The sequence below is a fragment of the Notothenia coriiceps genome, unplaced genomic scaffold (genome assembly GCF_000735185.1).
Source record: "Notothenia coriiceps isolate Sejong01 unplaced genomic scaffold, NC01 NC01_scaffold00025094, whole genome shotgun sequence".
Lineage (NCBI taxonomy): Eukaryota > Metazoa > Chordata > Actinopteri > Perciformes > Nototheniidae > Notothenia > Notothenia coriiceps.
Genome location: NW_011357795.1, coordinates 151,556 through 178,970, shown reverse-complemented (window position 1 = coordinate 178,970; position 27,415 = coordinate 151,556). Strand labels below are relative to the sequence as shown.

Below are 27,415 nucleotides of genomic sequence, written 5' to 3'. Positions count from 1 at the left end.
CGTTAGTTACGTCACAGATCTGGTTCCTACACACACACACACACGGACACACACACACACGGGCACACACACACACGGGCACACACACACACACACACACACACACACACACACACACACACACACACACACACTCTAGATGTGTCCCCCGCCCCCTTATGTTCCCATCCCCCCACGTGAATCACACTTGGCACACACAAACGCACAAACACACGCACACAACAATTTGACACATTTCCCGCTCTTATGTGACCATCCCCCCACATGGATCACACCTGGCACACGCAATACATGTTCAGTGTCTGTTCTTTGTATATTTACTGCAGTTTTTCATGTATACCAGTAGTCTGATACAATATTTACAGTTTGAAAGGTTGTTAAATGACATTTGGTGATGATTAATGGTTTTTGTGTTAAAGTAATAGCAGTTTAAACAGGATCGGTCAAATTTGACCGCGAACACCAAAGTAAGGGGGTGGGGTTAAATCAAAATCAAAAATGCGAAAAGTTTGAGAAATATCTAAGCCTTACTAATAATCAAAACATCCTCTGCCCTCCTGCAGGACGGCAGCTCTCCCTACGGAGCACGTTATGTGGGCTCCATGGTCTCAGATATTCACCGCACCATCGCCTACGGAGGGATCTTCATGTACCCCGCCAACGAGAAGAGCCCCAAGGGGAAGGTAACCGCTGACCTCCACCAACCTTTATCTGTCCAATATTCAGATTAACACATAAAACCTTTAAGATTGACATCAACGATCACAGAATCATGCTACCTAAATGTTTCCACTTACATCTACTTCATGGCAGAATAATAACATATTTGTCTGGTTTAGAAACTATAGTCTAAATACAGAGGAGGAGGTGACACTTTTGGCTCAGAGTATCCTGCTTCAACCATCACCAAGGCTCTCTTCAACATTGTTCAATAATGGTGAAATACTAGGCAATACTTTGGATAAATAAAGCATAACATTTTATTTTTTTTATTAAAAGATTACAAATAAATATCAATCAAGTGTCATTCCAGAGACCATCTTGTCCACACATGTCTGGAAGCCAATGGCCTCTTTTCAAAGTCCCACCCCTCTATTTCCTTGATGAGACCACAACTTTTTCCAATCCTCCGTTTTTGATCAGCTGTGATGTCAAACACAAAAATACAAGAAAAACCCAACAACAGCCGAAAAGCCCTCACCTATAGATACAGACAGACATGTAGCCAGAAGCTAGTGATATAACTAAAGCAACTATGGATTTGAACCTTTATATATATGATTTTAACTTAATCTCAGGTGTTTGAACAACAGAGCTGTATGAGGTCAACAAAGAGACTAGTAAAACGTGTTGAGACAGGATTTGTACAAACGCTCGGTCACCTTTGACCTTAACCTGAGGCCTGTACTAGGAAGCTGGTTCAACCTAACCTGGATATTTTTGAGTTAGCCGGTTGGCCTAATCCAAAACATACGCGCTCTCGCTAAACTGTACTACGACGCGGGTTATCAAGTGGATCGCTCAAGCCAGCCGTGTCCTATCTAGTTAGGTGCACGTTCACATGAAAGGGGTGGTATTTGGAGCATTCGACCAATCACAAACATGGACAAGCGTACTGACAGCGCAGCGCGTCATACTTCCTGAATGAAAAATCAACTATAATATTAGACATATGAAGAAGTTAAACTTTAAACATCCATGACTTAAATACTTTATCCAGGATAAAGCCACATAGTTGCACCTGCGAGGTGAATACAGCTGGTAAAAGAAAAAGTGTTTGAATGCGTACATTAACAGGTTTATGATATCACTGCCCCGTCTAAGACACGAGTGGATCTGACTTTAATTACATTTGACTCGAGTGTTTCGTCAACTTAATGTGTTGCTTAAAATAATACTTCTGCAAACAGTATGTGACACTGTGAGTGTTGCACGGCCAGATACAGCTCAACTGACTCAGATAAGGAAATATATGATACATTATGATGTGATATGCCCGCGGACTGTACCTAATGTTACTCTGATCCGGTTACTTATGTTGTGGCAGATATTTAATTAAGCTTTCTTAACATAATAGTATAATAGTTATAATAGTCAGATTGCTCTGAAGATGGGAGGTGATATTCTATTCATTTTCACGTTCACAGTCAGTGATTTTGGCCGGCCGTCTTTCCTGCAACGGCAGTTTAAACTGTGTTTCCTCCGCACACTGAGCTCTGATTGGTCAGCAGGCGTGGAGTATATCTCTCATCCTGGAACCTATCCTGCTTCGGAGCACAGACTAGTTCCAGGATAAGTCACCATGGAGATCTAGCCCGCTAAAAAGTGAACCAGCTTCGTAGTACCGGAAATCCCAGAAGTTATCTTGCTAAACGAAAATCCTGCCTCGTAGTATAGCCCCCAGCTGGCAGGCTAACAGCGGATCTGAGAGCCTTTATGAAAAGTACACTGAAGCACATTAGTCTGGCCATGAAGTCCTAAGTAAATACTTTAAAATGTTTTCTAAGAAAGGGGTAGCCAGCGCAGTCTAAAAGAGGAGCAGTTTGTAACCTGAGGCTGTTTTCCTCCTCCTGTGCTAAATAAAGCCCGGAGACAGTCGAGGCACGTCACAGAGATAGACAACAACAACTCTCACCCATTTATCCTGAACCTACTGTCTTACACCTTTAACAATGTTTCATTATCAAGATGCTCAAATTGCAAAACAAAACATTGAAATTAGATTTTAATTTTTACTTTAACAGCAGCATGGAGTTGAATGGTTGCTGGTTGTTGTGGTGTCACACCGTGTCTCATAATTGATTCTGAACTTACTGATCTTACTCTTCATGTGTTATTAGACATAGAGGAGGGCAAGGCTGTATTTAGTTGGCACATTTAAATCACATTGGTATCTCAAAGGGCTTTACATATCTCTTGTTCCCTTGTTTAATCTGTTTTTATTGTCTGGTTACACAGAGCAAAATTCTGATAAATCAATAAATAAGTGATATGGATAAAATACACTAAGTACAAAATAAATCAACAAACATACAAAGTATAGTGTGTCAAAAATTCAAGAAAAATTAGACATTGTACAGTATTGCAAAAATATAAAAAAAGAGAAAAAGTATTATATGTCGAAAATGTACCAAAAATAAATAAACCCAGTGTAGTATGTCTTAAAAGCAAAACAAAACAAAAACATTACAGTTACTTGTACTTTAGTTAAGTTGATTTTTCTTTATTTTTATGGAAAACTTCTGTTTTATACTCCACTACAATTGGCAGCTTGAGTCACAAGCAAATTTAAGTGAACAAAACAAAATATAAATCAAGATAGATAATTATAATCCAGCAATGGAATACACATTATTCAGAATTTTTACATTCCGCATAATGAACACTTTTACTTTTCATATATTTTGATGGTAAGAGTTTGCAGTATTTTAACAGTGTGGTTTTTATACTTTACTTTTACTAAGACTCCATACTATTGCCTATCTTACTACCTCAGGCCCAGAGTTGTCATGTTTTACCTTTTATGATATGTCCAAGTTTGATAACATCTAATGACTGCTACAAAAATCAAAATACATTCTGTCACAAAGTCTTTAAAGCTAAAAGAAAATACTATTTGCATGCGTATAAAGCGTTTGACCGAGGAAAACTAGCAAACCATTTTATTTACTTTGTGTTTCATAACGCCATCCTTTGTTTCCATGTTCCTGCCCAAAGCTGCGGTTGTTGTACGAGTGCAACCCCATCGCCTTCCTCATCGAGCAGGCGGGGGGGCTGGCCTCCACCGGCTTCCAGAGGGTGCTTGACATCCAGCCCGAAGAGCTCCACCAGAGGGTCCCCTTCGTGGTGGGCTCCCCCGACGACGTCAACGAGTTCCTGACCTTCGTCAAGAAGCACCAGTGAAGCTGCACAAATGTATATATACAGCTCCTATCAAATGGCACAAGGTTCTTTTTTGGGGATCTCTATGCACCAAAATAGAATAATTATTTTGCAGTTTTATCAAAATGTATAAGTTGATCACAAATCATGGAATAATACAAAAAATAAATGAATAACCGTTTTAATAAAATTGTATTTGTTCTTTTAAGTAGGCTACTCCAACCTATGTTTTTTTCTAATTGCAGAATAAATGTGCAACAAAGGCAAATTGAATTCCTTAATAATATCAAAACGGATCATCTGTTTTCATCAAATAAATAAATGAACAAATACAGATTCTACTGCTCCCTGTACATTTCAGCTTGTCCTCACACATGATTTTGAAGTTGTAATAATATACACTACAATATATTGTTTGATAAACACAGGTTATTGAATTTCCTGAATCAAAGAATATTGAAATATGTAATACGTAAGGGGGTTACAGTGTCAATTCAAAAACTCAAGTGTTGAAAACGGATTACTTTACAACAAAAAGTTAAATAATTAAGTTATAGTTTGTGGGACATTTTAAGAAGAAACACCCACAATGTGCTGCTTTTTATTTATATGGTCCACTGTGTTTTTGTTATCAGACTATATAACATAATTAGACAGAATTATAATTTTATTTCAAATTACCCTAAATTAAATAGACACCAGTAATCATTGGTTACAGCCCTGATTAACCCCTCATACCTTTAGGACCCATGTAATCGTACCCATTGTGAGAGAATCAATAATCCTCTGATCCAGAGCCAGACGTCAGCGAGTTTAGCTGCTCTCACTGGAAATCATGTGACTCTACGTGTTAGACCGTCGCGTGGGATTATCAACAGCTGAAGGCTCATTTAGCATCCGAATACCAAAAACTGAACATTGATTTCTGCTCTTATGTTGGAAGATAATGCAATGTCATAACGTTTAAAAAAAAACGGCTGATAGTATGATAGGGCGACATTGATCACATTTGTCAGCGAGCCAAGAACAAGATTAAAAACACCTCAAATCACTTTAGTCTGATTAGTCTTCAGAAGTTACGAGACAGGAGCACCTTTCAGAGCAGTACACATGCTTATGTAATGATTTTTTACAGTATAGAACAGTGTTTTTAATGATTACCGGTAAATATTATATATTTACAGTATTTATATAGCTTTAATGTAATGCATCTCCAAATTGGGTGATTTCTTTTCCCCAGATACTTTGAATAGTTGCTATTAATCCTCTTATAAAACTCAAAGTATGTGAAAAATACATCATTATAAGAGGCCATATTTTGCTCATTCTCAGGTTTTCTAATTGCATTTCGTGCCTCTAATGTGACATTTGTCTCATACTGCCTGCAGCACCTCTTTTCACCCTCTGTCTGAAACCAGAGCCATGTAAATGCCCAAAGGCTAATATAACCCAAAAAAGCCAAATAAGGCCCCTTTAAAAAAGGCAGTTGTTTCTTATTTGTCATTTAAGAAAATCAGCTAAAACCATGTCTTGAAATAAGACATTAAAAATACAAATTACATTTAAAAAACATCCAGAAAACCATGTAGTGTTTCACAACTTTTAATTGATCACAGTAAAAGTAGAAAAAAACCTTTACATTGACCGCAGCAAGTTTTTAAGCATCACTTACCAAGTAACGTACACATATTTACAAATAATAAAAACACCAAACTAAAATTTGTTTTAAACAAAAATAAAAGTGGCACAAAACCAGCCAAAAAAAAGGCGCCATTTCCCTAAAAACAACAAACAGTGTTTGATTAACAGTCGCAGAATCTCCTGCGGTTATTGTCGCGGTGACTGAAGCCTCGCCGCCGCCTCCAACCAAACTATTGCAATAAAAAACACTAAGGAGCCAAGAAGAGCAGCTAACGTTAGACCATTGGATAGCTGGCTGCTGTCGCTATGCCGCAGAGGTTCTTCCTGTCTTTAGCCATCATGATGAAGCCTTTGTCTCCCCAGCCTTCACCCCAGCTGCAACAACACAAACAAAAAGGACAGGAAATGAGTTTCAGTTTGGATTGGAAGCGGTTAGAGAAATCAAATTAAAAGCCCAACCAGCTAGCCTCAGAGGGAGGTCCCATTTGCCTTCAACGGTTAAATTCATGTTTTAATATTTTTGTTATAAACAAGCAGCTAATCAAAATTGACGAGTTTGAGATAAAAACCCTATCAAAGTTAATGAAAATGCTGACTGGAGGTCAAATGTATTCAGTTTTGACCACCAAAACGAAAAGATGTAAGAAGGGAAACTCTTTAAATATACTTTAAGTAGTAAAAGTTCTCAACCCAAGTAGGGTGTGAAAATCATGTTATTGCAAGAATAGCTTTTTCTTTTTAATGATTCAAGACAAAATACATTTTTATTTTAAGCCTTTTAGGACTCGACAACCCTAAATAATAAATAAATAGTTCCAAAACAGAAAGGAGTATTGAAATCCATCTACAGGCACAGTATAACATATCTTTGTAAGCAGATAAACATTTTCTTAGCGCCACTTTTCCTTCAGGCAGCACTAACAAAAGAAGCAGACTGATTCTCTGTTTCCACTGACCTGTTCTTCACAATCCAGAATTTATTTCCGTCAACATCTTCTCCCTGAAATCCGTAACCCACCACCAGCACGCCGTGGTCCAGCTCCTCGCTGCTGCACTCCTTCTCGTAGTAGATTCCTAAAAACACAAGCCCAGTGAGTTTCAGTTATACTTGCTTAAAGAGAGGCGAGGGATACCAACAGAAAAGGCTTGTTACATACCAGATTGGTAGAACTGGAAGGACTCATGGCCGGCGTCGATGGCGACAGAGACGGGCCCCACGGAGGCCACGGCCTTCATCAGCGCGTGCTCCTTACCGCTGGGGATGTCCACGAAGCCCGTGTCGTTGGCAGCGTTGAACGAAGCGTCGTAGTGGCACGGCTGGTCGTCCTGCGGAGGAAGAGGAAGAGGAGGAGCGTTAGCAGGTGTCAACACAGACCTCCTGAATCCAAAACATGTCCCCCAATTCAAACTCTGAGCGAGCAATGCAGAGCTATTAATGGATTCAATGATTAATCTGCAACCAATCAAATAGTTTGAAAAGGTATATTCCTAGCCTAAATGCAAATCACTTGATTATAGCAAATTCAATATTTAGTTTTATATCTACATTTAGGTAGCATCATTCGTCTTTGTGCCTGCTTCACTTATATTTAAGACTTTTCTAATGCCAATTCCAAGGAGGAAAAATCATGTTTATGTGGGAGTAATTACGATTCAATCCTGGTACAGGTTTTATTTGTCTTCATGTTTTTGAAGTCTAATTCTTTTTTTCTCTTTTCTCTTTTTTCACAGGTGCTAAATAAACAGTTTAAAAAAAAAAAAATTATTATTATAATAAGTGTTTATTAATGGACAGTGCAATTATTACAATTGTGTGTTACTTTATCATCTTCGACAATCAGTTAATACACAGCCCTATACAGCGGCAAAACGTTTTCTACACTTTGAAATGGGACTTTTTGGTGACTTGACAGAGACACGTACCGTCCCCAGGTAGGGGTAGGAGTCCTCGGAGTCCAGGCCGCTGTTGTCCTGGACATACTTGAACGCCTGGTCCATCAGACCCCCGTTGCAGCCCTCATTGCCCTCCGGTCTGGAGCAGTCCACCAGGTTCTGCTCGCTCAGAGACACTAGCTTACCCGTCTTCCTGAAGACCTGACCCTCCAGAGCCCCGGTGGTGCTGAACGCCCAGCAGGAGCCACAATTACCCTGGGGCACAGACACAGGATCAGTTCACCTCCTTTGCCTTAAAGATCTGACTACAGAGTTAAAAAGGCACCTGTACATGTTTGTTTGTTTAAAAAAAAAAAGCATGCATCGCTTTCTGATGTTGGCCATTTTGTTACTTTTGTTCTCTCCTGTGAGTCCCGGAAGCATTGGACATTGTAGAGAGACACTTTGTTAGGGAGTCTAACTGTTAATACGTGCTATCTTTTATTAGCTTTGTGCGATTGTGGTTGAGACATAATACGTTTTAACATAAAGACAGACAGAAAGAAGAAGTTTAGAAATCAGTTTCCTTACATATATCCCTCTGGATTCTCCAAACCGTTGTGACAGTTTCTTATTTAAAATAACTGACTTTATTACCATCACCTTCAGGACAGACCAATATGATTTTTGCAGTTAGCATATTGCGTCACGTTTTTAAATTTGAGTCATTTGATTGTGTTGTACTTGTGTGATCCATTCTGTTCCTGGTTATGCACATTATCTCTCTGATTCCGGACACTTCTCTTTTATAGATAACATTGTATTGGAAGCTGCACTCCAGTACTTTGGCCTAATGTATATGATTACAGTTTACAGGGAGCTGGTAGGGCCGGTTTCAGCTTACAGATTGTTAATGTATTTGCAGGGGGTGAGCAGAGAGAACAGACTGTACACTCAGGGCGGAGGAGTGTGTGTGTCGCTAGATAACTAAAACAACATGCAAGTGGCCCTCTTATCTCCCTGTTCGAGCAAAAAAAGTAGTGGACAGGGTGCCCTTATTGTCTTCCAACAAGCAAATCCGTAACCATGAAGCTGTTCAAAGTCACATATTACGTAATTCTGTTTACCAAATGTTTCCAACAGCTGATACGAGTGTGTGTATCTCCTGCAGTGCTAACAAAGATACAAAAATGAGCATGTGTGTGTTTCGACACAAGCTTTTCACTGCAACAACAATTGGCCATATGCGTGGTTTTTTTCATCAATGTCAGTTATGTAACAATAAAGGCTTAAAATTTCAGTCCAAATGTGACTTTTCTTTTTCAAACCGAGCCATTGATTTGCCTGATTAACAGATGGTGTATCTGTTCTTGGTAAAAAAAAAAAGTGTATCACTAAGAGTTGTTTTTGTCTTAACGGTAGTTAATAAATTATCCCAAATATCTATACCCGAGTCAGATTTTGCTAACACTCCCTACAGTGTTACCGGAAAATATTTTCTAGATTTGACCTCCTTGCAAACACATAGCTGCACCTTGATGTGTGAGCCGGCGAGATATAAAGAGGTTATTACCTGGTCCTTAACGGGAGTGACGTAGCCCTTTTCCCTCCAGTCCACAGAGCGGGGGGCTTCCAGGAAGTTGGGCTCCATGAACAGGGACCCCTTCACCTTTCTCTCCGCTTTGTGCTTGTAGCCGTTCATGATCTGCCTGAACTCCTCGTGAGTCTGTAGAAAGAGAATATTAACTGAGTAAATGAAGCTGAGTTACTCTAACAAAAAGACTTGAAAATAGAAAAGCTGTGGTCTATGATTGTTGTGTTTATAGCTATAGCAAAAAGTATAATTTAGTGCTAAAGTGGATGCATTTTTTGCAATTATTGTCATTAGTATCTCCAACTATAGTTTTGTGTCCTGTCATTATCCGGTTTTATAAAAACAACAGTGTGTTTAATGCCATATGCCAAGTTTTTCCCCTATTTTATTTTTCATCTTAGCATGCCTTTGTCCCACACATCCAATATGTTATTACTGGAGGTGTGTATATTTGGACACGAGTTTAATATATACAATGTTTTATGACAATACAATTGATTTACGGCATCAACCGTCTATATTTGGAGGGCAAATGTTCTCAACGACTCTTGTTATTGAATCAGTTTTCCGTGCTTATTTGTTTTCCAGGCCCTATAAAATCCCTGATATGCGCTGTAAAGTAAGTTATGTGTCCAAAGTGTGGGCTCACCATGTCTCCGAAGTGGTTCATGCCCAGGCGGTAGGAGTGTGTTCCCATGGAGTGCTCCAGGTTGTGCAGCTCGATCTTATTCAGGTTCTTCTCCCATACCATTCTCCTCCAGCCCTCTTCCTTCTACAAAACAAAAGGAGAAAAAACATTCAGAATTGTGTTTGTGCCAAATGGCAAAACTAAAAGCAGCTTAAATAAAAAATTCCTCACCTCATGATAGCTTTTACTGTGCCAGTTCTTCCACAGGTTCCAGTGGTTGTCCAGTCTCGGGTCCAGGCTGGGGGCAGAGAGGGTGGCGCTGAGGCACACGGCCAATACGGCGAGAGGCAGCATTGTTGCTTCCTACTGGAAACAAACAAACAATTTCCAAGGAAGGTTAATCATTGATTCTCCCAGGTAACATAATCCATTACCAACAACTGAATATCATTAGGAAAAGCGTTTGATCATGCCGCGAAATCCACTTGTTTACTCATGCACCCATTAGTCTGTGGTACAGTTTGTCCACAGCCGCATTAAAGCTGCAGTACACATTCCAGACAGTGCCGTCATTTCCCGACGGCTCGGCTCAAAAACTCGATAATTATCAGGCAAAATAAAATATTTGAGACCGAATGACCCCTATACTTGTTTAATAGTGACTGTTAGATATAATATGTTGTTGTTTGGGGATGTTTTCCTTCAAAATAGGGAGCAGAAACTTCGCCACGTTCCGACCACACAGCGAACCTGTTTTTCTTTAGTTCGCTATCACGGGATATGCTGCGGTGGCCGAGAGCCAATAACCCGGCCAGGAAATCGAAACTACTACCACCAAATGATAAAGGAAAAGTAAAACTATAACCGGTAGCTGGCAGAGAGCGGTTTCTTCCAACGAAACCCGGTGCTGGTGGATGTTCTTTTAAACCGCAGGAAGAACACTAGTAATGGCTGCTTTAGGCTATAGTGGAGCTAGAAGACGAAGACAAAGACAGCCGAATGAAACAACATAGCAAAGGCTGGCAGATAAACATGTTAGTGTTTTAAAAAATAAATAAAATTAAGATGTTATCAAGTCGACATTCATTCAAACATACACTTGGGTGTTGTTTTTTTCTGGGATTAAACGACGGGGCAAAAAAACCCAGAATAAACAGTAATATTCATCTATATGCTTGCTTTAAAGCAAGTATAACCATCAGGTGTTTAATATGCTAATATCCGAAAGCAAGTCTAACGAATAATTATTGCACTTACAGTATATTCTCAACAGCTGAAGACGACGAAGAAAATACCCTTCGGTGGAGGTACACAAAGTTTATAAAGGCCTGAGTGAGCCTCTGTGATTGGTCCGCTCCTTGTTTATGCCCACCGATGACCCGCCCCCGACCTGCAACGTCATCTTTGGAAGCACGTGATTCCTTTTCTCTGGAAAAGAGAAAAACGATATGTCTTCATGTTGGATTGTTGCAGCTGAAAACAATTTCTATTAACTCAGGGTTTTTTCTTTGAACTTAATTTATGTCATGGACCATTCAATATATATTTATTTACACTTATACAAATATAGGTGAAGCAAAGACCCTTTTTTGTAAGCCTAATCAAATCAGCTTTTCGACAAGTTTACGAAGTAAACAAACTGTTCAAATACTTTAAATCCTAAATCCCTATTTGTGTTCTCCTCAGTGTGTTCACATGCATGTTGCTTTATAAAGTAGTTTTGGTTATTCGAGTATAGGCTTGAATGCAGATTTTCCCAACTAGATTTATCCTGAAGACATTTAGACACCTTTTGGCAATCGGTTTCATTACCAGGTTTCTTATCTTCCTTTAACATGTTTGCATGTAGGCTACATGAGAAACTCTTCAAACAGTGGAAGTATTGTTGTGACAGCTGAAATTGAATAAATAAGTCTGTTTCTACCACTTGTATAGTTTATAACACAACTACTGCAAAACAGTAGGCGAACTCCTAAATAATTGATAGGAAGGAGATTGATAATAAGCCTATCTTTACCTTCAACTCCAGCATTAATACTGAAGTTTCAACCAACAGCAGAACTATAAAATCAGCAGCCAAATGTTCAATCAAACTACAAACAAAGATAAGGCGACACATTATGTCATTGATTATGTCTCAGACAAAGCTGTGTCTTTGAAGGATGGCAGTGAAATTAAAATGTATTACTCAATAAGGTTAAAAAAGATGTTCAATACTATTAGTGATGGCCGATGTTTTCATTTTTATAACAATGGGATTGAATGAACATGCAGGATTTACATGAACTTGCTGGAACAAAGTCTGAGTTGATCATGTGGTTGATAAAGGTTGTGAAACTGAGAACTCTGATGGCCGGGTTGTTTATGCATTTGGAACTAAACCTTTTGTTGTGTGAACACTTCTTATTTATGAAATAATCTGACATTAGATGTAGAAAGTAAGCAAGTACATGTACTCTACCTAATCTGCCTAAGTAGAGTTTTTAGTTTTTTTACATTAATATTGATACAAGGCTTTTTATTCTACAGACTGGACCTACTCACAACCACTGGTAGTGTAACTATTTGCAAAAGTACTGCAATTAAGTAAAAAATATTTGACCTAATTTTAATAATAGATATTACTTCTTCTGCTACATTTCAGAGGGAATCTGGTCTCTTTTTTACTACATTGTATTTATCTGACATTAGTTACTTTGCAGATTTAAAACAGACTATAATGTACACAGATTTGTTTTAAATGTAACAAAACACATACATTTGCTTCAGTGGAAATAAAGCCAAATATTCTACAAATGAGTATTTTAACACTATGCTGATAAAGCTTGTGCCCTATTACGTATTGCTTCCCTCATCAATTAACAAAAAATGGATGTGACTGCTTCCACCTCTGCTGACACCACTGACTCATCAGAGATATCCAAGATGCTCTAATCTGGTGTTAAACTGACTCTATAATATACAACTGAGTATACTTGCATATCCATACAGGAAGTTCTCGGTCAATAATTGTCATGTTGATCCAGTTACACATGCTGAGGATGCATGTCTGCTCTCTCATTTCTGCCAACTATGTTTCTTTTTTAGCTTGTGTAAAATATGATGCAGTGGAAATATTGGAACATCATGCACCCCGTTACAACATAAACATGTGATGCATTACTTGGACATAATGATTGACTCATGTCACATTATGTCACTGTTTAGATGTAGCACTAGCATTCAATGTATTGAGTATGATACTTATATCCTTTTCAATTTATACTATATTTACTTTATCAGATAGGCCTAAATATAAATTCCTGTATAAGCATTCAAGTTATAGTTAATATTCTAAGTTTTAAAAAGTAGGCTGGCTATTTTTAAGTCTTTATGCTAAGCTAGGCTAACTGGCTGCTGGCCCGAAATTCCTTCTTATCTTTCAAATATTTGAACAGTGGTATCTTCTCCTTCAAGTTTTGACAAAAATAAAAGTATGTTTAGTACAATGTTAAATGATTGTTTGCACAGCTGAGTATGCTAGATTTATAAAAGTATCCAAACAAATACCCAGCCTGTTGTTGCAATCTCTCTTTCTGTGAAAGTAGCTAGCAGCACTAGCTTCAAAAGTAGCCACATTTACGAGAAAGTCGCTAAATTGACAATTCTGACAATGCCCCTGCTTAGTTTTATTACTAATTTCCTTATTTTTTTAAAGAAACGTATGAATATTCAGTTTATCTTAACTGTTGCTGATAAACTCAGACAATTGCTACCATATCATTAATAAATTCCTAAGATTAGGAGGCTAGCTAAACTAAACAAGGTTATCAGCCGCGGTCTATGGTCTTCACATCCAGACACAAACAAACAGAGTTGAATGACCAACATCTTTACACACCAGTCAATATCCATCCTTGTTGTTTTTTCTTTACATCACAACCTCTAATGAGCAGTTACATGAGGTATTTGCATTAAGCTAAAGAGTGAGTGTTCTTCACAATGCCTAGGAAGGCAAGCAAGTTAAAAACTATGCTGTGTTGCCAGTAAACCTCCCTTTACTGAGAGGAATCAAACCCAACCGGTTTTTCTTTAAATTAAGAAAGGTTGGCATTACCTCATTAATATATTTATAGTGTGTACTTATAAATATTTGTGCAGTCTGATATGTTACATTCTACATCACTTTAATTTCAGTTCAAGTAATTCTTATTTCATTAAATGTACCATTAGGCTATATTATTTTACCTTAGGTTATATTTTGTATTCCCATTTGATAACTGCACTATTTCATGTTTAAGATGAAACAATGACTCGTTTTACTTTTATACTTATTTAATTGAGCATTGGAAATAGGAAGATTATCTCAATATTTCTTTATTATTTTTGATTATCTTCAGTATTCCTTGTTTGTGTGTGCACTGCCGTTTGTTTAAGTAGGCCAAACTGATTCCAAAACATGAAAAAAGTGCTCATTTTGAAACGTGAATATGTATTTCTTATTCAATTTATTGTACAGGCAGTTAGGAAATTAATGCTTTTTTGTAAATGTGATGGAAAGGTGAGTGGTAGTGGTTCAAACTATGTTTTTTTTAAAAAGAAAAATGTTGGTATTTATTAACTTATTTAAGTTCAAATTTCACTTTTACTTTCATTTAAAACAGCTTAAAAACACATTAAATGGGGAATTAAGCCTGGATCACTTTGAAGGTGTTGATTGTGCTGAATCGTTTTTTTGAAGCAAAACAAATAATCACCAAATCTGTCTATAATTCTGTTTTGTAAGATTCAAACTAATCCAGAAACACGTGATTTAATCGTCAGGCCTTCTGCTCTATTTATCTCTCTGTACAAATAGTTTTGAATGGCAGTCTACACTGTCAGCATTTGAAACAAGTTGAGACAAATCCAGTCATGTGAGTGTGTGTGTTTGTATGGGCGGAGGGTCGACTTCCTGCAGCTCCACAATGAACTCAGAGACGTGTGAATAACACAGCCTGGAATCTGTTGGAGGACAAATAAAGGTTAGAAGACATGCACCTGACCCTGATTCTCCAAAGAGATTTGAAATCATAAGAAGTGAGGAGGTCCTTTAAACATACACTGAGGGGGGGGGGAGAAATATTTTAATATCCCTATTATCTTGGTTTAAGTTGTTGCTTAAGTAAAAGCATAGACTATTTTCTAACTCTACATACAAATGGTATTTACTTTATGTAACACTGGTACAAAAATGATAAGGGGTTTTAATCTTTAATTGAGCCCTAGAGTAATATTTTCTTTAATAAATAAAAAATGTTTTAAGTGGGATGAATACATACAATCCTGGGAATATGATAATGACACTCCTTCGGAGGAAATATCCTTAAAATAAACAAATTGCACCTGGAACACCTCACTGGCATAATTTGCTCTTAAACGAAAAAGAAAAAAACACATTAAATACACTAATTTGATGAAGAAAACTAAAAAATCTATATTTAATAGTGTGAAACTGCTTCACTTCCACTATATTGCACACACATAACAGTTAAACAGTACATTGCATCTCACGAGATAACAAATATAAAGTCAATGTCTTCTAAAACCTTATCAGTACAGGGACAAAAACCCATAAAAACAGGATGTTGTTACTTGGAAATAAAGCAAGTCATAGAAGAAGCCTGTAAAAAACATGTGTGGTCAAATATGTTGTTGTTGTCCTTTTATTCAACTCAGGACTCAGGTAACCAGGGTGCAGACTTTTTGAATTACCTAATTGTATGTCTTCAATTAGAACAGAGAGACAATGACATTAGGTAAAGAATTTATTATAAAATGTATTACACTATAAAGTGTCAGAAGTACTAACAACATGGCATTCCAAGACATGCTAAAAGAACATAACATAAATAGCGACAAAAAGATAATGTGTGCAATGTGGCGATTAGACCGCAGTCTCTGAAGGTGGGAGAATAAGCATCAAACAAAAACATACAGAAAAATACTTTTGAATCCACTCATTTATGTCTGAACCATATGGAAATAGACAACGTGCGGAGACAAAGTTGATAATAATATAGTGATTCCCAGCTTTTACAAAAACATAATATTCACTTCCCTTTCTGAAACATCACTTCTTCGCTTGTATACTGTACAAAGTTATAATAAGAGGAATGAACGAGTGTGTTTTAGGCACACAGCATTGGCAAACTTTTTAAAGAAAAATAAAGTAAGTACAAATAATATGTGTCTGACCACTTTGGGACATTTAATCACATTTGTACATTTTGCACATTTGTAGCATATCTTTGATTCGTTTTTATATTCTTAGGAGCGATGTGCAGTACATTCAGTTTGCCTTGTTGAAATTGGAATCAACTAATTGAGGCCAAGAGTGTGAAAAGGGAAGTGAAGAACCAGGCCGGGAGTATTTACATCACAGCTGGAAATATTGCTGTGTGGATTGGCAAGTTCAGGCCCAGACAAATAAAGTTAGAGAAGTACTACATTTGAAAAAGTATTCAAAGCATTATCTCTGCAAAACAGACAGTAACACTGGGAAAGTAAAGCGGACAGGAAATACTGCACTCTGGCACGTCAGCGCAACTGTTTACTACCAACTTGTGACAGTGTCCTGAAAAAGGGCCACACAGTATTGACATCTTTTTAAGAATGAAAGACTCTTTTCCAAAACATCAACACATGAAAATGTTTTCTGATCACAAACATTATAAAACGCCAAGCTTACACCGATACGACATTTCTGTCACCAGCAGCCTTTGATCCTTTCTACAGCTAACAATACTAACTTTATTCCATCTTTTACTTTGCTTTTGCTGACCGAGCCGGGCCGCAGATTCATGTTATAAAAAGTGAAAGGAGATGTGAAGCCACGCGCGGCCGAGTGACGCTCAAATGTACCTCGACGGAGTTTACTAATCTGACACTGGAAGGTTACTTCACGTTGATGAGGAAGCATCACAAAGGTGCCGTGTCAGGTTTGTTTACTGGGTTTAATAAATTACTTTTTAGTAGAAAACATGAACTTCTATTTATTTGTTTCCATCATTGTGGTGGCACTCTCTATTTAAAGTAAAGGAAGATGAGCAGTGTCTGCTCCACCCTGTCCGCCATTAGGATATAAAATGTCACTTTAAAGCAAATACATTTAGGTGGTAGAAGGCCCAATTCCCTTCAATAAGACAATGCACTTAGAGGGGAAATCTTCCCTGTTCAAAATGGCTAAAGGTCCCTTTCTGTGCACTGAACATGAGCAGACTTGTAAGTGAAAACATTTATAGGAACAATTTAATTTACAGCTTCCATAGTTGGTTAAAATGTCAAATAAAGAAAATATTCTACTGTAAACTCTTTGAAAGGTTCCTAGAAAGAACTGTCTTTGTAATTTGGTAATAATTATAGGAAAATGTGTAGTAACGGCGATCCCTCAAAAAGAAATACAAACTTATCTAAAGCCTGTTTTGGATGGAAAGTAACAAACATTAAGTTTACCAAACAAAAATCAGTAAGCGGAATAGGACACGTTTCGATAACCTAAACAAAAAGTTAAAACTCATTTCCCAAAAGTCACGGGTTCTGGCTACAGAAACATATTTGCTGGTGTTCTTTGTCTTGTACGTTATAAATCTTTGGGTTTTTAATCAATTGAAAAACAGATTAGTGAAGATTGAAGTCTTACCTGCTGGTGGAGAAACTAAAGATAATAACTGAACATTAGTTCAAAAGGGCAATTTGATTTCTCTTACAGTTTGAACAGAATAGCAAGTATTTCAAGGGAAATTCCAACAACTAAACACAAGTTTGTCACACTATAGTTAATACCACATGAAATTGTTCTTTTAAGGACGTTTCTTAGGGCGATTATGCGACCGTTACAATAAATTGTCAGCACAAAGCTAATCTGTAGGAACCCACAAAAGCATCCATTAAACAGGAATGACCCCACATCGTCTCCTCACTGACTCTTATAAAAGGTTAGATCTCTACAGTGACTCCCAAACACTAAAGAGAAAACAGCAAGATATCTGATTTCAGCTTTTTTAATGCCGGCAAAATCTAATTGTAAAATGAGCCTAGCTTTCTTTTTTCTTTATTAAATAACCATTTTACAAGTCTGAAATGTAGGATGGTTTCATTTAAAAACTTGATTGAAATGTTCCTATTGGTGTCAACAAGGCACAGTTCTTTAAATGTTGGGCTATTTTATAATAACAAGACTATTTGTGCTCTTTAGGGAGGTAGAAGGCCACAAAGGCACACTCTGACAAAATGCTTTTCATTTATTAAACACTAAGCTGAACGGCCCAAATGTCACAAAACAACAGTAGAAAGGAAAGAATAATATTATTTGTTGTAACTAAGATGGATGGAGTGAGTACAAACGGCATGTCCTCAGTAGGATATGAATAGGTCCGAACTTGAGGCGGCCATCTTTTAAAATCATCCCTTCACATAGTTAGTAGCTTATAAATGTAGCCGAGTGAGTCTTAAGTGTGCAGTACAGCAGAAGGGATTTTAAAAAGCAGCACGACAAGATTAAGAAACAGAATAAAAGCACAGGGTTCCTCTTTGGAGCTCAGGACAATCAGCTCTTTCACAACATTCATAGTGGAAGGTCAGCTATACAGGTGTGGAGAGCACAAACACGAAATCTGGTTCCCACGGCAACTTAATATAGTGATTAAGGAGCGAGCAGCTGAACGATTGCACTTCATGTTCATTCACACACGAGTCCTGTTTCAGGGGGAAAACGTCAAGTTAAACACAATCCGCAGTTTGGGTGAGGACGGAGAGCCGGCCCCGCTCAGTTCAGCGGGAGATGACGGAGCTGATGGAGTTGTACGACGTGCCGCCGTTGCAGATGGGGGGGTAGCCGTTGGCCAGCGCTTCCATGTTGACCCTGAAAACAGGAGAAGCTTTGAGCAGGAAGTCGGCGACATCCCTGCGGCCGAGCTCCCTCAGTTTGGCCATCAGCACGCCCACGGTGCTGTCCGCTCGCCCGCTCCACTCCTGCAGCAGCGCCGCCGTCGGGCTGGGCTGCAGCAAGGCCTGCTGGGAGTCCTGCTCCGGGTCTAGCTCAGAGGCGCCATTGGGAGTCCCGTTGCTGTGTTTGGCCACCAACTCTGTGAGGCCGAGGTTCATGGCCAGCAGGCACCAGTCTTTCCCCAGAGCGTCAGGAGGGTCCAGCATGCGGCAGAGCTTCCTGCGGGCCAGCAGGGGGACGTCTGATATGTGGATGTCTGTTCCCAGAGTCCCCTGCTGGTAGACCTCAGCGCAGCCGAAAGACAGGATGCTGCTGAAGCTCTCTCGGTAGCCACCCATAGTGTTGGTGAGCGAGGACTCCCGTTGGACTTGTGCCCGGAGGAAATCTTTGGGTTGGTAGATCATCATGGGGGCGTGGTGCTCCCGCAGCTGCTGAGGACTCAGGTAGTATTTGGCTGTGAGCAGTCCGGGGAGCGTGGAGGCCAGCAGGTTCTCCGTTATACTACAGGCGGTGTCCAACAGGGTGTAGCACTTGGCCCGCTCAGACTCGTGCCCACGCACCTGAATCTCCAACCCCTGGCCGTGGTTGACCAGCAGGATCATGGCCTCCACTCCTCCCTGGCTCACCTTGGCTCCGTTGGTCCACAGGTGGATATCGCCGTCTAAATCCTCCCCCCCCTCCTCCTCGGGCTTCTGCTGGTGGCTCCAGCGACACAGGTTCACTTGCAATTTGTGAAACAGGCCACAGGGGAAGGGGGTGAGGTGCTCCGCAGGGACGAGACGCACGCCGCCGTAAATCAGCGACTCCTCCTCCTCTTCTTCGGTCCAGGAACGGTGGAGGCCGTTGGTCTTGATGAGAGCGGGAACGTCCACCATGGCGGGGTTGGTGGCGTCGCGGGCGCACACGTCCATTGCGTCCAGGATCTGCAGCAGCTCGTCCACGTCGCTCTCAGGAGCCAGAGCCTGCACCTCCTCCAGCCTGTAGCGCCCCCTGTAGTGGTGGATGGCCTTGGGCGTCTCGATGGAGAGAAGCTTGCCGATGACATGGCTGCAGAGCCAACGAGGCTCCAGCAGGACCACATCCTGCACCGTCTCACTCTGCATGATGTTGATCTGTGGGAGGAGGGCATGAAGGGGAGAGGAAATGTATTAGAAAGTCAGGTAATATAAGAAAGGGGTAATATAAGATTATTTTCTTCTCCCTGCTCCTTTTCGGGTATGGTGTGTTTATAGAGACATGTTTTGTAAATAATTGTTATACATTAAGTTGTGCATACCATGAACGGAATAAATACAAATGAAATGTTAGTGAAACAAATCGATAAAGATACAACAAATTAAAAAACTAATACCTAGTATATGTAGAAACATTGTTTGAGCCTCAGTACATGGCTTCCTGAGCTGAATCATCAGGTAAATAAACATGTGGCCCCTGCAGAGTAATTGTTTACACATGAAAACAAAGCATTGGGACTTATTTATTCATAAAAAATAGCGCACCCTGATGGTGGTCTGGTGAAAGGACAGTCAGCTGCTGGAGATGAGATGTATTGTACAAGAACCTTTGATTTAATCTCACAACTACCATCAAACACAGCATTTTTAAACTATATTAATAAGATGACTGGATAAAACATTTCCTTTATCATGCTCATTGCAAAATATTTTGAAAGTTTCATTTCTGTTTTGAATCAGATGAAATGTGATTTGTGATCTCACAAGTGGATAAATCATTGTTATTTGTAGTTATTTATATCAATAACAACAATAGATATTTGTTTCATCCTTACCAAAAAGAGATTCCAATAAAAAAAGGTTTTTGTTTTCTAATGTCATTTTAACAAGTGTTATTGTTGTTTCATTTGTTAGCTCTGAACATGAAAACGTTGTTGACTTTTTAGAGCCCTAACACTTGACACTGATAAACTCCACGCACCTCCCCCATGCTGTGAAGCTGCATGGCCAGCGTGCGGAGGTGATCCTGGCTGACCAGAGGGTTGATGTGCTCCTGCACGTCGCTGACAAACTGTTGCCATGATGTCAGCTGGTTGGGACCACTCAGCTTCCTCCAGGTCGGTAGGGTGGCGAGCAGCCGCTCCGACAGCAGCGTCATGGGACTACAGCTCTGTAGAGACGGAGAAGGGAGGTGAATAAAGCTTTGATGTATTTAATTTAAGGCTGGACTTGATGCTTTATAAATAATAATTGAGTCTCTTTCCAATAAAGATTTGAATGCTGAGTCATATTTAATTGAAAAATAATGATAAGATTGTCTTGTGAATTAATTGAAGTGGGAGAGCACATGTTTTTTTTAGCGCAGTGAAGATTGCGTTCTCAAAAGGCTTAACATGGTTACAAGGTATGGAAATTGAAGATTTGCAAAAACACACTAGGATATGATGAACCTATGAAGTGCATGGTACTTTATCTGGGTCATTTTACAGAAGGAATTGTCCAAAGTAAGAAGAGATATTGTTAATAGCTGGCAGAAACGCGATCACTAAAGAAATGGTACAAGGTGGAACCTCCTACTCAGGAACAATGGAAATGGAAAATCAATATAATGGAAAGACTGACAGACTGAGACTGCAAGAATCATTTGAAGGAAAATGGAAGGAATTGACAATAATTAGGAATCAAACAAGCGACAAGGATTACTAACTGACTTTCTAAGAGGGACAGTCTAACTAACTGATGAATGAGAATTTGTCTTCCAAATGCATTCGGGTTTTTTGTAAGAATTATTGTATTTGTATAAATGGCTGCAGTGTCTTTCCTTTTGTTGGCATGTACATGTACAATGCTGTTTTGACTTGTTAGTGTTTCTCACAGAGATGATGCTGGCGCGGAGCTCCTGCAGGTGAATCCTCAGCAGCTTCACGTCTTTGGAGTTTGAGGCCCCAGCGTCCATCACAAACAGTTGGTCACTGATCTCCATGTCCACCCCAAATCTAAAAAAACAAAACACAACCACCATTTCAAATCTTTTTACAGCAGTACTGAGATAAAGGTGGGGAACAGTCAAGTAATACACCTGACATTATTACATAATGTTTTGAACTAGAGACTGCAATTCCTGAAGAAATTGCTAGTGGGAATGCTTTATGCTGAAAAGCTGACGCTGAATTGCTATGCTGAAATATAATGTGTAAGAAGAAAGTGAAGAATTTAGATTGAAATGATACATGAACACTGGGGGCTTGAATGTGTGATGAGAAGAAAATAAATTAAAATGGCTTGGAAAAGCAGCAGAATATTTGAACTGCAAACTATTGAACTAACTTGATGGCGAATGATCTGTCGCCATGGCAACGGTATTTGATGACAACCCATAATACGCTTAGATATGTTGATGGCTGCATCGTTACCAAACCTGTGAAGTTTTGGGCTGTTTGGAGCATTTTCCCTGAGGTTATGAGAAAACCGTGGCGAGCATTGTATTGCCATGGCAACGGCATTTGAAGAAATCTCAAAACTGTCCCATGTCTTCACGGCTGGACTGTTAACACACATGTGAAGTTTTAGCACTTTTTGACAATTTTCATAGGAGTTATAGCAATATCGTGTTTTATTGCAAGGGATGCGTTTCCATGGCAACAGCTTTTGAGGAAAACTCACTAATGGCACATAGACATGTTGAGGGCTGGACCATTAAGCGCTTTGAGCACCCAGAAAAGCGCTTTATAAATGTAATGTATTATTATTATTATTATTATTACTATTATCATCTGAAGTCTGGTGGTGTTTTGACCATTTTCTTATCAGTTACGACAACATCGTGTTTTTTGGCGAGGGATGCGTTTCATGGAAACAGCCTAGGGTGAGATCCCAGATTTGGCGTAGAACTGTTGAGGCATGGACCGGTGGTATACAAGCGAAGTTTGGGGGACGATCGGACGGTGTCCATTGGAGTTACAGCGACATCTTGTTTTATGGCGAGGGATGCGTTTCCATAATTGACGTAGAGCTGTGTTAACCATTATCTGAAGTCTGCTGCTCTGAGCATGTCAGTTGGAGTTATGACATCATCGTGTTCCATGACACAGGTGTTTATATTTGAGCTAACGACGTGTCCAGAGATCAAAGTTTTCCATGGTGATGTCTCATTCATTGTTCTGAATGAGAGATAAACCTCTTACATGTGAACGTTTTGTTGAAGAACCGTAACAGATATCGGTGAAATCTCAAAGCGTGAAGCATGTCAAGGAACTTGAGCATCTGAAGTGTACTTTTTGTGTACTTTCGGGTTAATAATGTGGCCTTTTTGGCAGATTAACTAAAGGTGTGTGGCTGCTGTGGTGGGGAAAGGTGAGGCTGAATTTACAATGGAGTTTAATGGAGACATGTTGAACGTTTTTGTCACTTCATGCCCTCAAGAGGCATTTTGTTAAATTATCTTGCTTAATTTTTTTTTTCTATCTTTCAAGCTACAAGATGTTTTCCTACATTTGTCATTACAAATTATGTCTCAGGAATGTAGGGTTTGGGAATTATGGCAGGTTTAAAAGAAAATATGAAGGCAAAATTAAATCTGTCCTCCACTCTAGCTGTGACATCACGCACTCTAAAATCTGAAGAAGGCCTCTTTACCAAGGTCTGAACAATGTTTAATATCTCTAAAAGTAAGAATCAGATGTAAAAGTTGTGTTACACGAATAATGTCAGAAAGATGTGTAACATTTTAAAGTTGGAATGAGGTTTCTGAGTGAAAGTATGAAGAGGAGCAGTTAGCAGTTAGAGTTGCATGAAGATTGTTGAAGTCTGAAGATTTTCTCCATTGACTTCCATGTTAAAAATGGGATGTATTATGGGATGTATCTCTGGAATTATGAAAGTTATGAATGATAAAAGTAATAGCCATCGATTCCCGACCGAGCTGAACGTTTTGATGTTTGAACGGAGTTTCTGCGATGTTCAATGTGGGAGAAGAAGTGCCGCAAAATAACCCGACGGAATAATAAAGAATTTTGTGCGTAGCATAACAGATAGTTGGAATGCTGTGTCAGCATTCCCACCAAATAATAAAGGACAGCTCTCACCCAGGTCACAGACAGATACAGGAGCTTCAAATCACAGACAAACAGACTTAAAAACTGTTTCTACCCCTGGGCCATCAGGCTGCTCAACCACCACACTTAATGCAATAACCGTAACCATCTTCACACATGTACACACCTCATACACATTTTAAATGCACTTTAAAAATTATTTTTATATCAGCATTTTTAACTATCTATTCCCCCCGTATGATTGTTAATGTTGTCTGTCCTACTGCCGTGTTTTTAATCTTATGTATGTTATTGCACACTGAGACAGGGTTGCACTCTGAAATCTTGTTGTATTTTTTAGACAATGACAATAAAAGGCTTTAACTTTAACTTAAAAGGTTTCTTCAACGCACTATTTTAAGTTTTTACTTGATATAAACTTAGTAGAAAAACATACCAGCAACAGTATATTGAATTAATTCACAATGATGTGGACTGTCTAGCGTGTTTTTTTATCTTATACTAAAGAAAGTATTATGGCTATCTATCTCACCCTGTTTGATTCATTTCCCTGCCTTAGTAATTGCACTTTTTAGTGTCAATGATGGTCTATGAGAGGCATTGTGTGAGACACTTGATAAGGGATAAAAAACAAACAAACAGTGGATCCATGGGTGCTAAAAGTGATGATAATGTTCATTAAAGAGCCATTAACGATGATTTCTAGTAAATGTACAATGTTTATAGATATTTTTCCTTCCATCTCAGCCTCTTCAAATGTATGAATTTTGCAGGTGGGAATCCAGTGCATTTCCTGAATTAAAGTACACTCATAAGTTTTGGGCCAAATATACCAGGTGGCCGACCCCACTTAAGGAACAGGAAGTCCAAATGTGGAGAGACTGCACCTGTGTCTCCTGGTGCTTATAACATCTGGGATGTTGCTGCTTTGTTTACCTTTCACTGCTTGTTCTGAGATTGTTGTTTTTGGCCGTCCTTACTAATGTGCATTAATTTAGCAGGAATGCCTCTGTGAGGGTCTCTAAAGCTGTTTTTCTGTCCTCTGAAAGTAACTCTGATGTGTGTTATGCTCGGGGGGATTTGGCACATAATTGGAATGCTGTTTTTGCAATGATCAAATCAACATCCTAGTGTATAAGTGAGTCATATATTCATAATTATCATCTTGATTGCAGCAGTAGCTGTTTATTTTTGAAAAATGTGTCAAAGAAACAGTTGCCACAATTCAGAGGATGTTTTGCACCTCTAATCTGCAGAGTGTAAAGGATTGTGTCTTTTTTTTTTTTCAGTCAAAACTAACATTTTTAAAAGCTCTTGTAATGGCTCTTGAGAAATGTTAACTAGGCTACAGTTTTGATCCAAGTGCAGAGGGTTCTTGCCTCCCTACAATGCTGACCTCGACAAAGAGGCCAGCCACACAAATCTGTTCTGGCCCAGGAAAAGTAAACTACTATGTAATCCACTAATACTTCCTTCCGAAAAGAGGCTGTATGTTAATGCTTGACTATGCAACTTGGCCTTGATAAATAAAGATGGAAGGACAATAAATTAAAGCAAACTTAATACAGGGGTCGGAGAGGGCTGGCCAGGAGGCTGAGAGGAAACCCTCGTCCCCTGCAGAGGGACCGACAGGATAACAGATAGCCCTGCCGGAGCCAGACGAAGGAGGATAAAGGTGTCTGGTTTGGATTTATTTGACAGGTGTCACCATGACAGTGTTTTACAATAGGAAGAGGATGGAAACAAAAGGAGTATGATAAAAAAGAAAACAGGAGCTCTTTGGAGTGGCGAGTGTTTACATAGAAATAGGATTTAAATGGCACTGTTTTATGTTAAAGATGTTTTCTGTGTCACTGTTCACTGCTAACAGCTTTAAATAGAATAAGGATTTGTTATTTGAAGCAGTGCTTTGAGCTACGTGAGCTTTGAGCTTATGCCAACACCAGCATGTTAAAATGTTCACAATGACATGCCAACATGCTAATGTTCAGAAGGTATGATGTTTACCATGCTAGTTTAGCCAGTCCCCAATTCCGGGGACTTCCGGCCGGGGACTTCGGGTGGCAATATACGCCGTGAAGTTGTTTGCGGCCTGCCAGTAAACACAAAGCAAAAGAAGAAGAAGTGACATCAGTGGCTTCATTTGCCTAATCCTCCCTCAGGGACTTATTCCGGTGTGAACGCGATCTGTACTTAGTTCATGAGAACTCTTTAGTTCTCATGAACTAAGTTCTGATGAATCTTTGCGGGAAAAGTACTGCGGTGTGAAAGCAGTACTTGGTACTGGATGTGTATTTTGTAAATTGTGTAATTTCTAGTTTTTTTAACCTCAAAAAATGTTTTATGCATGCTTCTTAAGAGATATTAAACTGTCTTTGGCTTTTTGTTGTAACAATTGTACATTTCCCCTTTGTGGGACGAATAAAGGTATTCTGATTCTGATAAACATGACGTTAGGGTCAGATATGCTTCTCTGCTGCTATTCAGTGGTAGCTCACAAAACTGCAGTGTAATAGGTGTTGCTAGTGTTATGACCCAACGAGGGCTGCTACATTATGGCAAAAGTCATACAAAATATTATTTTGGTCAATATTGACACATTGAAAAAATTGACCATATTGCTCATTGACTCTAATGTGGATTTTCTTGAAATACATATACATATATACACACATAATTTTTTGGATGCACTGGATTAATAACACAACAACAAATTGTGTGATTAAAACAGAATGTGGCACAATAATCGTTTTATCCGGATTGTCTTATTTCATAATCAATATCACATTACAAATAAACCTAATAAGCTTATTAACCCAGCCCTCCTCCACTCACCCTCCACAGTCAGGGTGAAGCTCTTTTTGATGGGCACCCTCAGGGACTTATGGGATACTCTGCATGTGAACTCCCTTCCTGAGTGCTTGAGTGCAGCCTGCAGGTAGAAGAAGGCCGTCAGCGAGTACGTCTTGTCGTTGTTGTGTTTGTGGCTAGACAGCAGAACGTTCTGGAGCTTCTCGGGGAGAGGAGCGCCCACTCTCTGTCCCGCCACCGCCGGGTCCTGCATGTACCACCCGATCTCCACATCCAGAGGGTAATAACTGTCTGCCTCACATGTCACCCTCTGCTCCCCGCCCTCCACCAGCGTCAGAGTGGGTCCAACGTTGAGGGAGACCCTGGGAGCCTCTGAGGAGAGAATAAAGTCAGATCATCTCAGCAAAAGCGTTCCATTATGAGTTTGACTCCAGCTGCCAAACTTGTGTGCAAAAGCAAGTATGTTTTAGGTGGTACAGTTACTTCAATAGAGTGGTGCAGGGATGACGTGATTTTATAGGCCTACTCGAAGGTTAGTATCGCAAGGGCTCCTTTGACAAAAAGCATGGAAGATTTCCCTATTGGATTTTGGTGTATTGCATAAAATAAGATCTGAGGCTAATGCACGTTTATGATAGTTAATACATTTTGTTTAGCAGAATAATCTCCATATATTAACACCACTTTGTGATTTTTGAAGCATAAAGCAATCGCCATCTATTGATTCGTGTTCACCAACATGATTTTCCCCTTTTTTTCGTGTCACGCAGAACGATTTATTTTAAAAGCAATGTATTTCTATTGGTAGTATGTTTCGTGCCTGCAGCACGTCTTTTTGTCCATTCGGGTCTTGGAAGACCAGAAGCTGTGGGGTTTATAAAAACATGTTCTTACTCAATATCAAGCCACGATTATTGTTTTTATTTTAAATCGTATAATGTCAGACTTTTTTTGTCGTCTGTGAGGAAAAGAAATGGGGCTCAGACCCTCAGAATACTGAAATCTGTATTTTTT

The 27,415-nt window shown here is 39.3% G+C and overlaps 3 protein-coding genes across 3 annotated transcripts in view; 1 reads left to right on the top strand and 2 right to left on the bottom strand.

The window, feature by feature from the left end:
• fbp2 (fructose-1,6-bisphosphatase 2) overlaps window positions 1-4,221 on the top strand; it is a 14,882-nt gene extending 10,661 nt beyond the window's left edge. The window contains exons 6-7 of the mRNA XM_010783354.1: window positions 564-683; window positions 3,718-4,221. Coding sequence (XP_010781656.1) covers window positions 564-683; window positions 3,718-3,903 — 306 coding nt within the window. The 3' untranslated portion in view covers window positions 3,904-4,221. The remainder of the gene's footprint in view (window positions 1-563; window positions 684-3,717) is intronic.
• A 1,247-nt stretch (window positions 4,222-5,468) lies between these two features.
• ctsla (cathepsin La) lies at window positions 5,469-10,960 on the bottom strand. The gene is made up of 8 exons (XM_010783353.1): window positions 10,875-10,960; window positions 9,849-9,983; window positions 9,639-9,761; window positions 8,969-9,121; window positions 7,447-7,671; window positions 6,681-6,849; window positions 6,480-6,597; window positions 5,469-5,898 (listed from the first exon to the last, which is right to left on the bottom strand). The coding sequence occupies exons 2-8, from the start codon at window positions 9,969-9,971 to the stop codon at window positions 5,799-5,801; spliced, it is 1,011 nt and encodes a 336-aa protein (XP_010781655.1). The 5' UTR covers window positions 9,972-9,983; window positions 10,875-10,960; the 3' UTR covers window positions 5,469-5,798.
• A 4,427-nt stretch (window positions 10,961-15,387) lies between these two features.
• The window catches only part of dapk1 (death-associated protein kinase 1), a 57,191-nt gene continuing 45,163 nt past the window's right edge, over window positions 15,388-27,415 (bottom strand). Inside the window, exons 20-22 of the mRNA XM_010783408.1 lie at window positions 21,412-21,532; window positions 20,518-20,706; window positions 15,388-19,694 (exon numbers count right to left, since the gene is read on the bottom strand). Coding sequence (XP_010781710.1) covers window positions 18,408-19,694; window positions 20,518-20,706; window positions 21,412-21,532 — 1,597 coding nt within the window. The 3' untranslated portion in view covers window positions 15,388-18,407. The remainder of the gene's footprint in view (window positions 19,695-20,517; window positions 20,707-21,411; window positions 21,533-27,415) is intronic.

Coding starts and splice junctions, on each gene's coding strand:
- ctsla (XM_010783353.1), bottom strand. CDS start 9,971: ATGCTGCCTCTCGCCGTATTGGCCGTGTGCCTCAGCGCCACCCTCTCT. Junction 9,122..9,638: donor TGAACCACTTCGGAGACATG/GTGAGCCCACAC, acceptor CTCTTTCTACAG/ACTCACGAGGAGTTCAGGCA. Junction 5,899..6,479: donor TTCTGGATTGTGAAGAACAG/GTCAGTGGAAAC, acceptor GTGTTGTTGCAG/CTGGGGTGAAGGCTGGGGAG.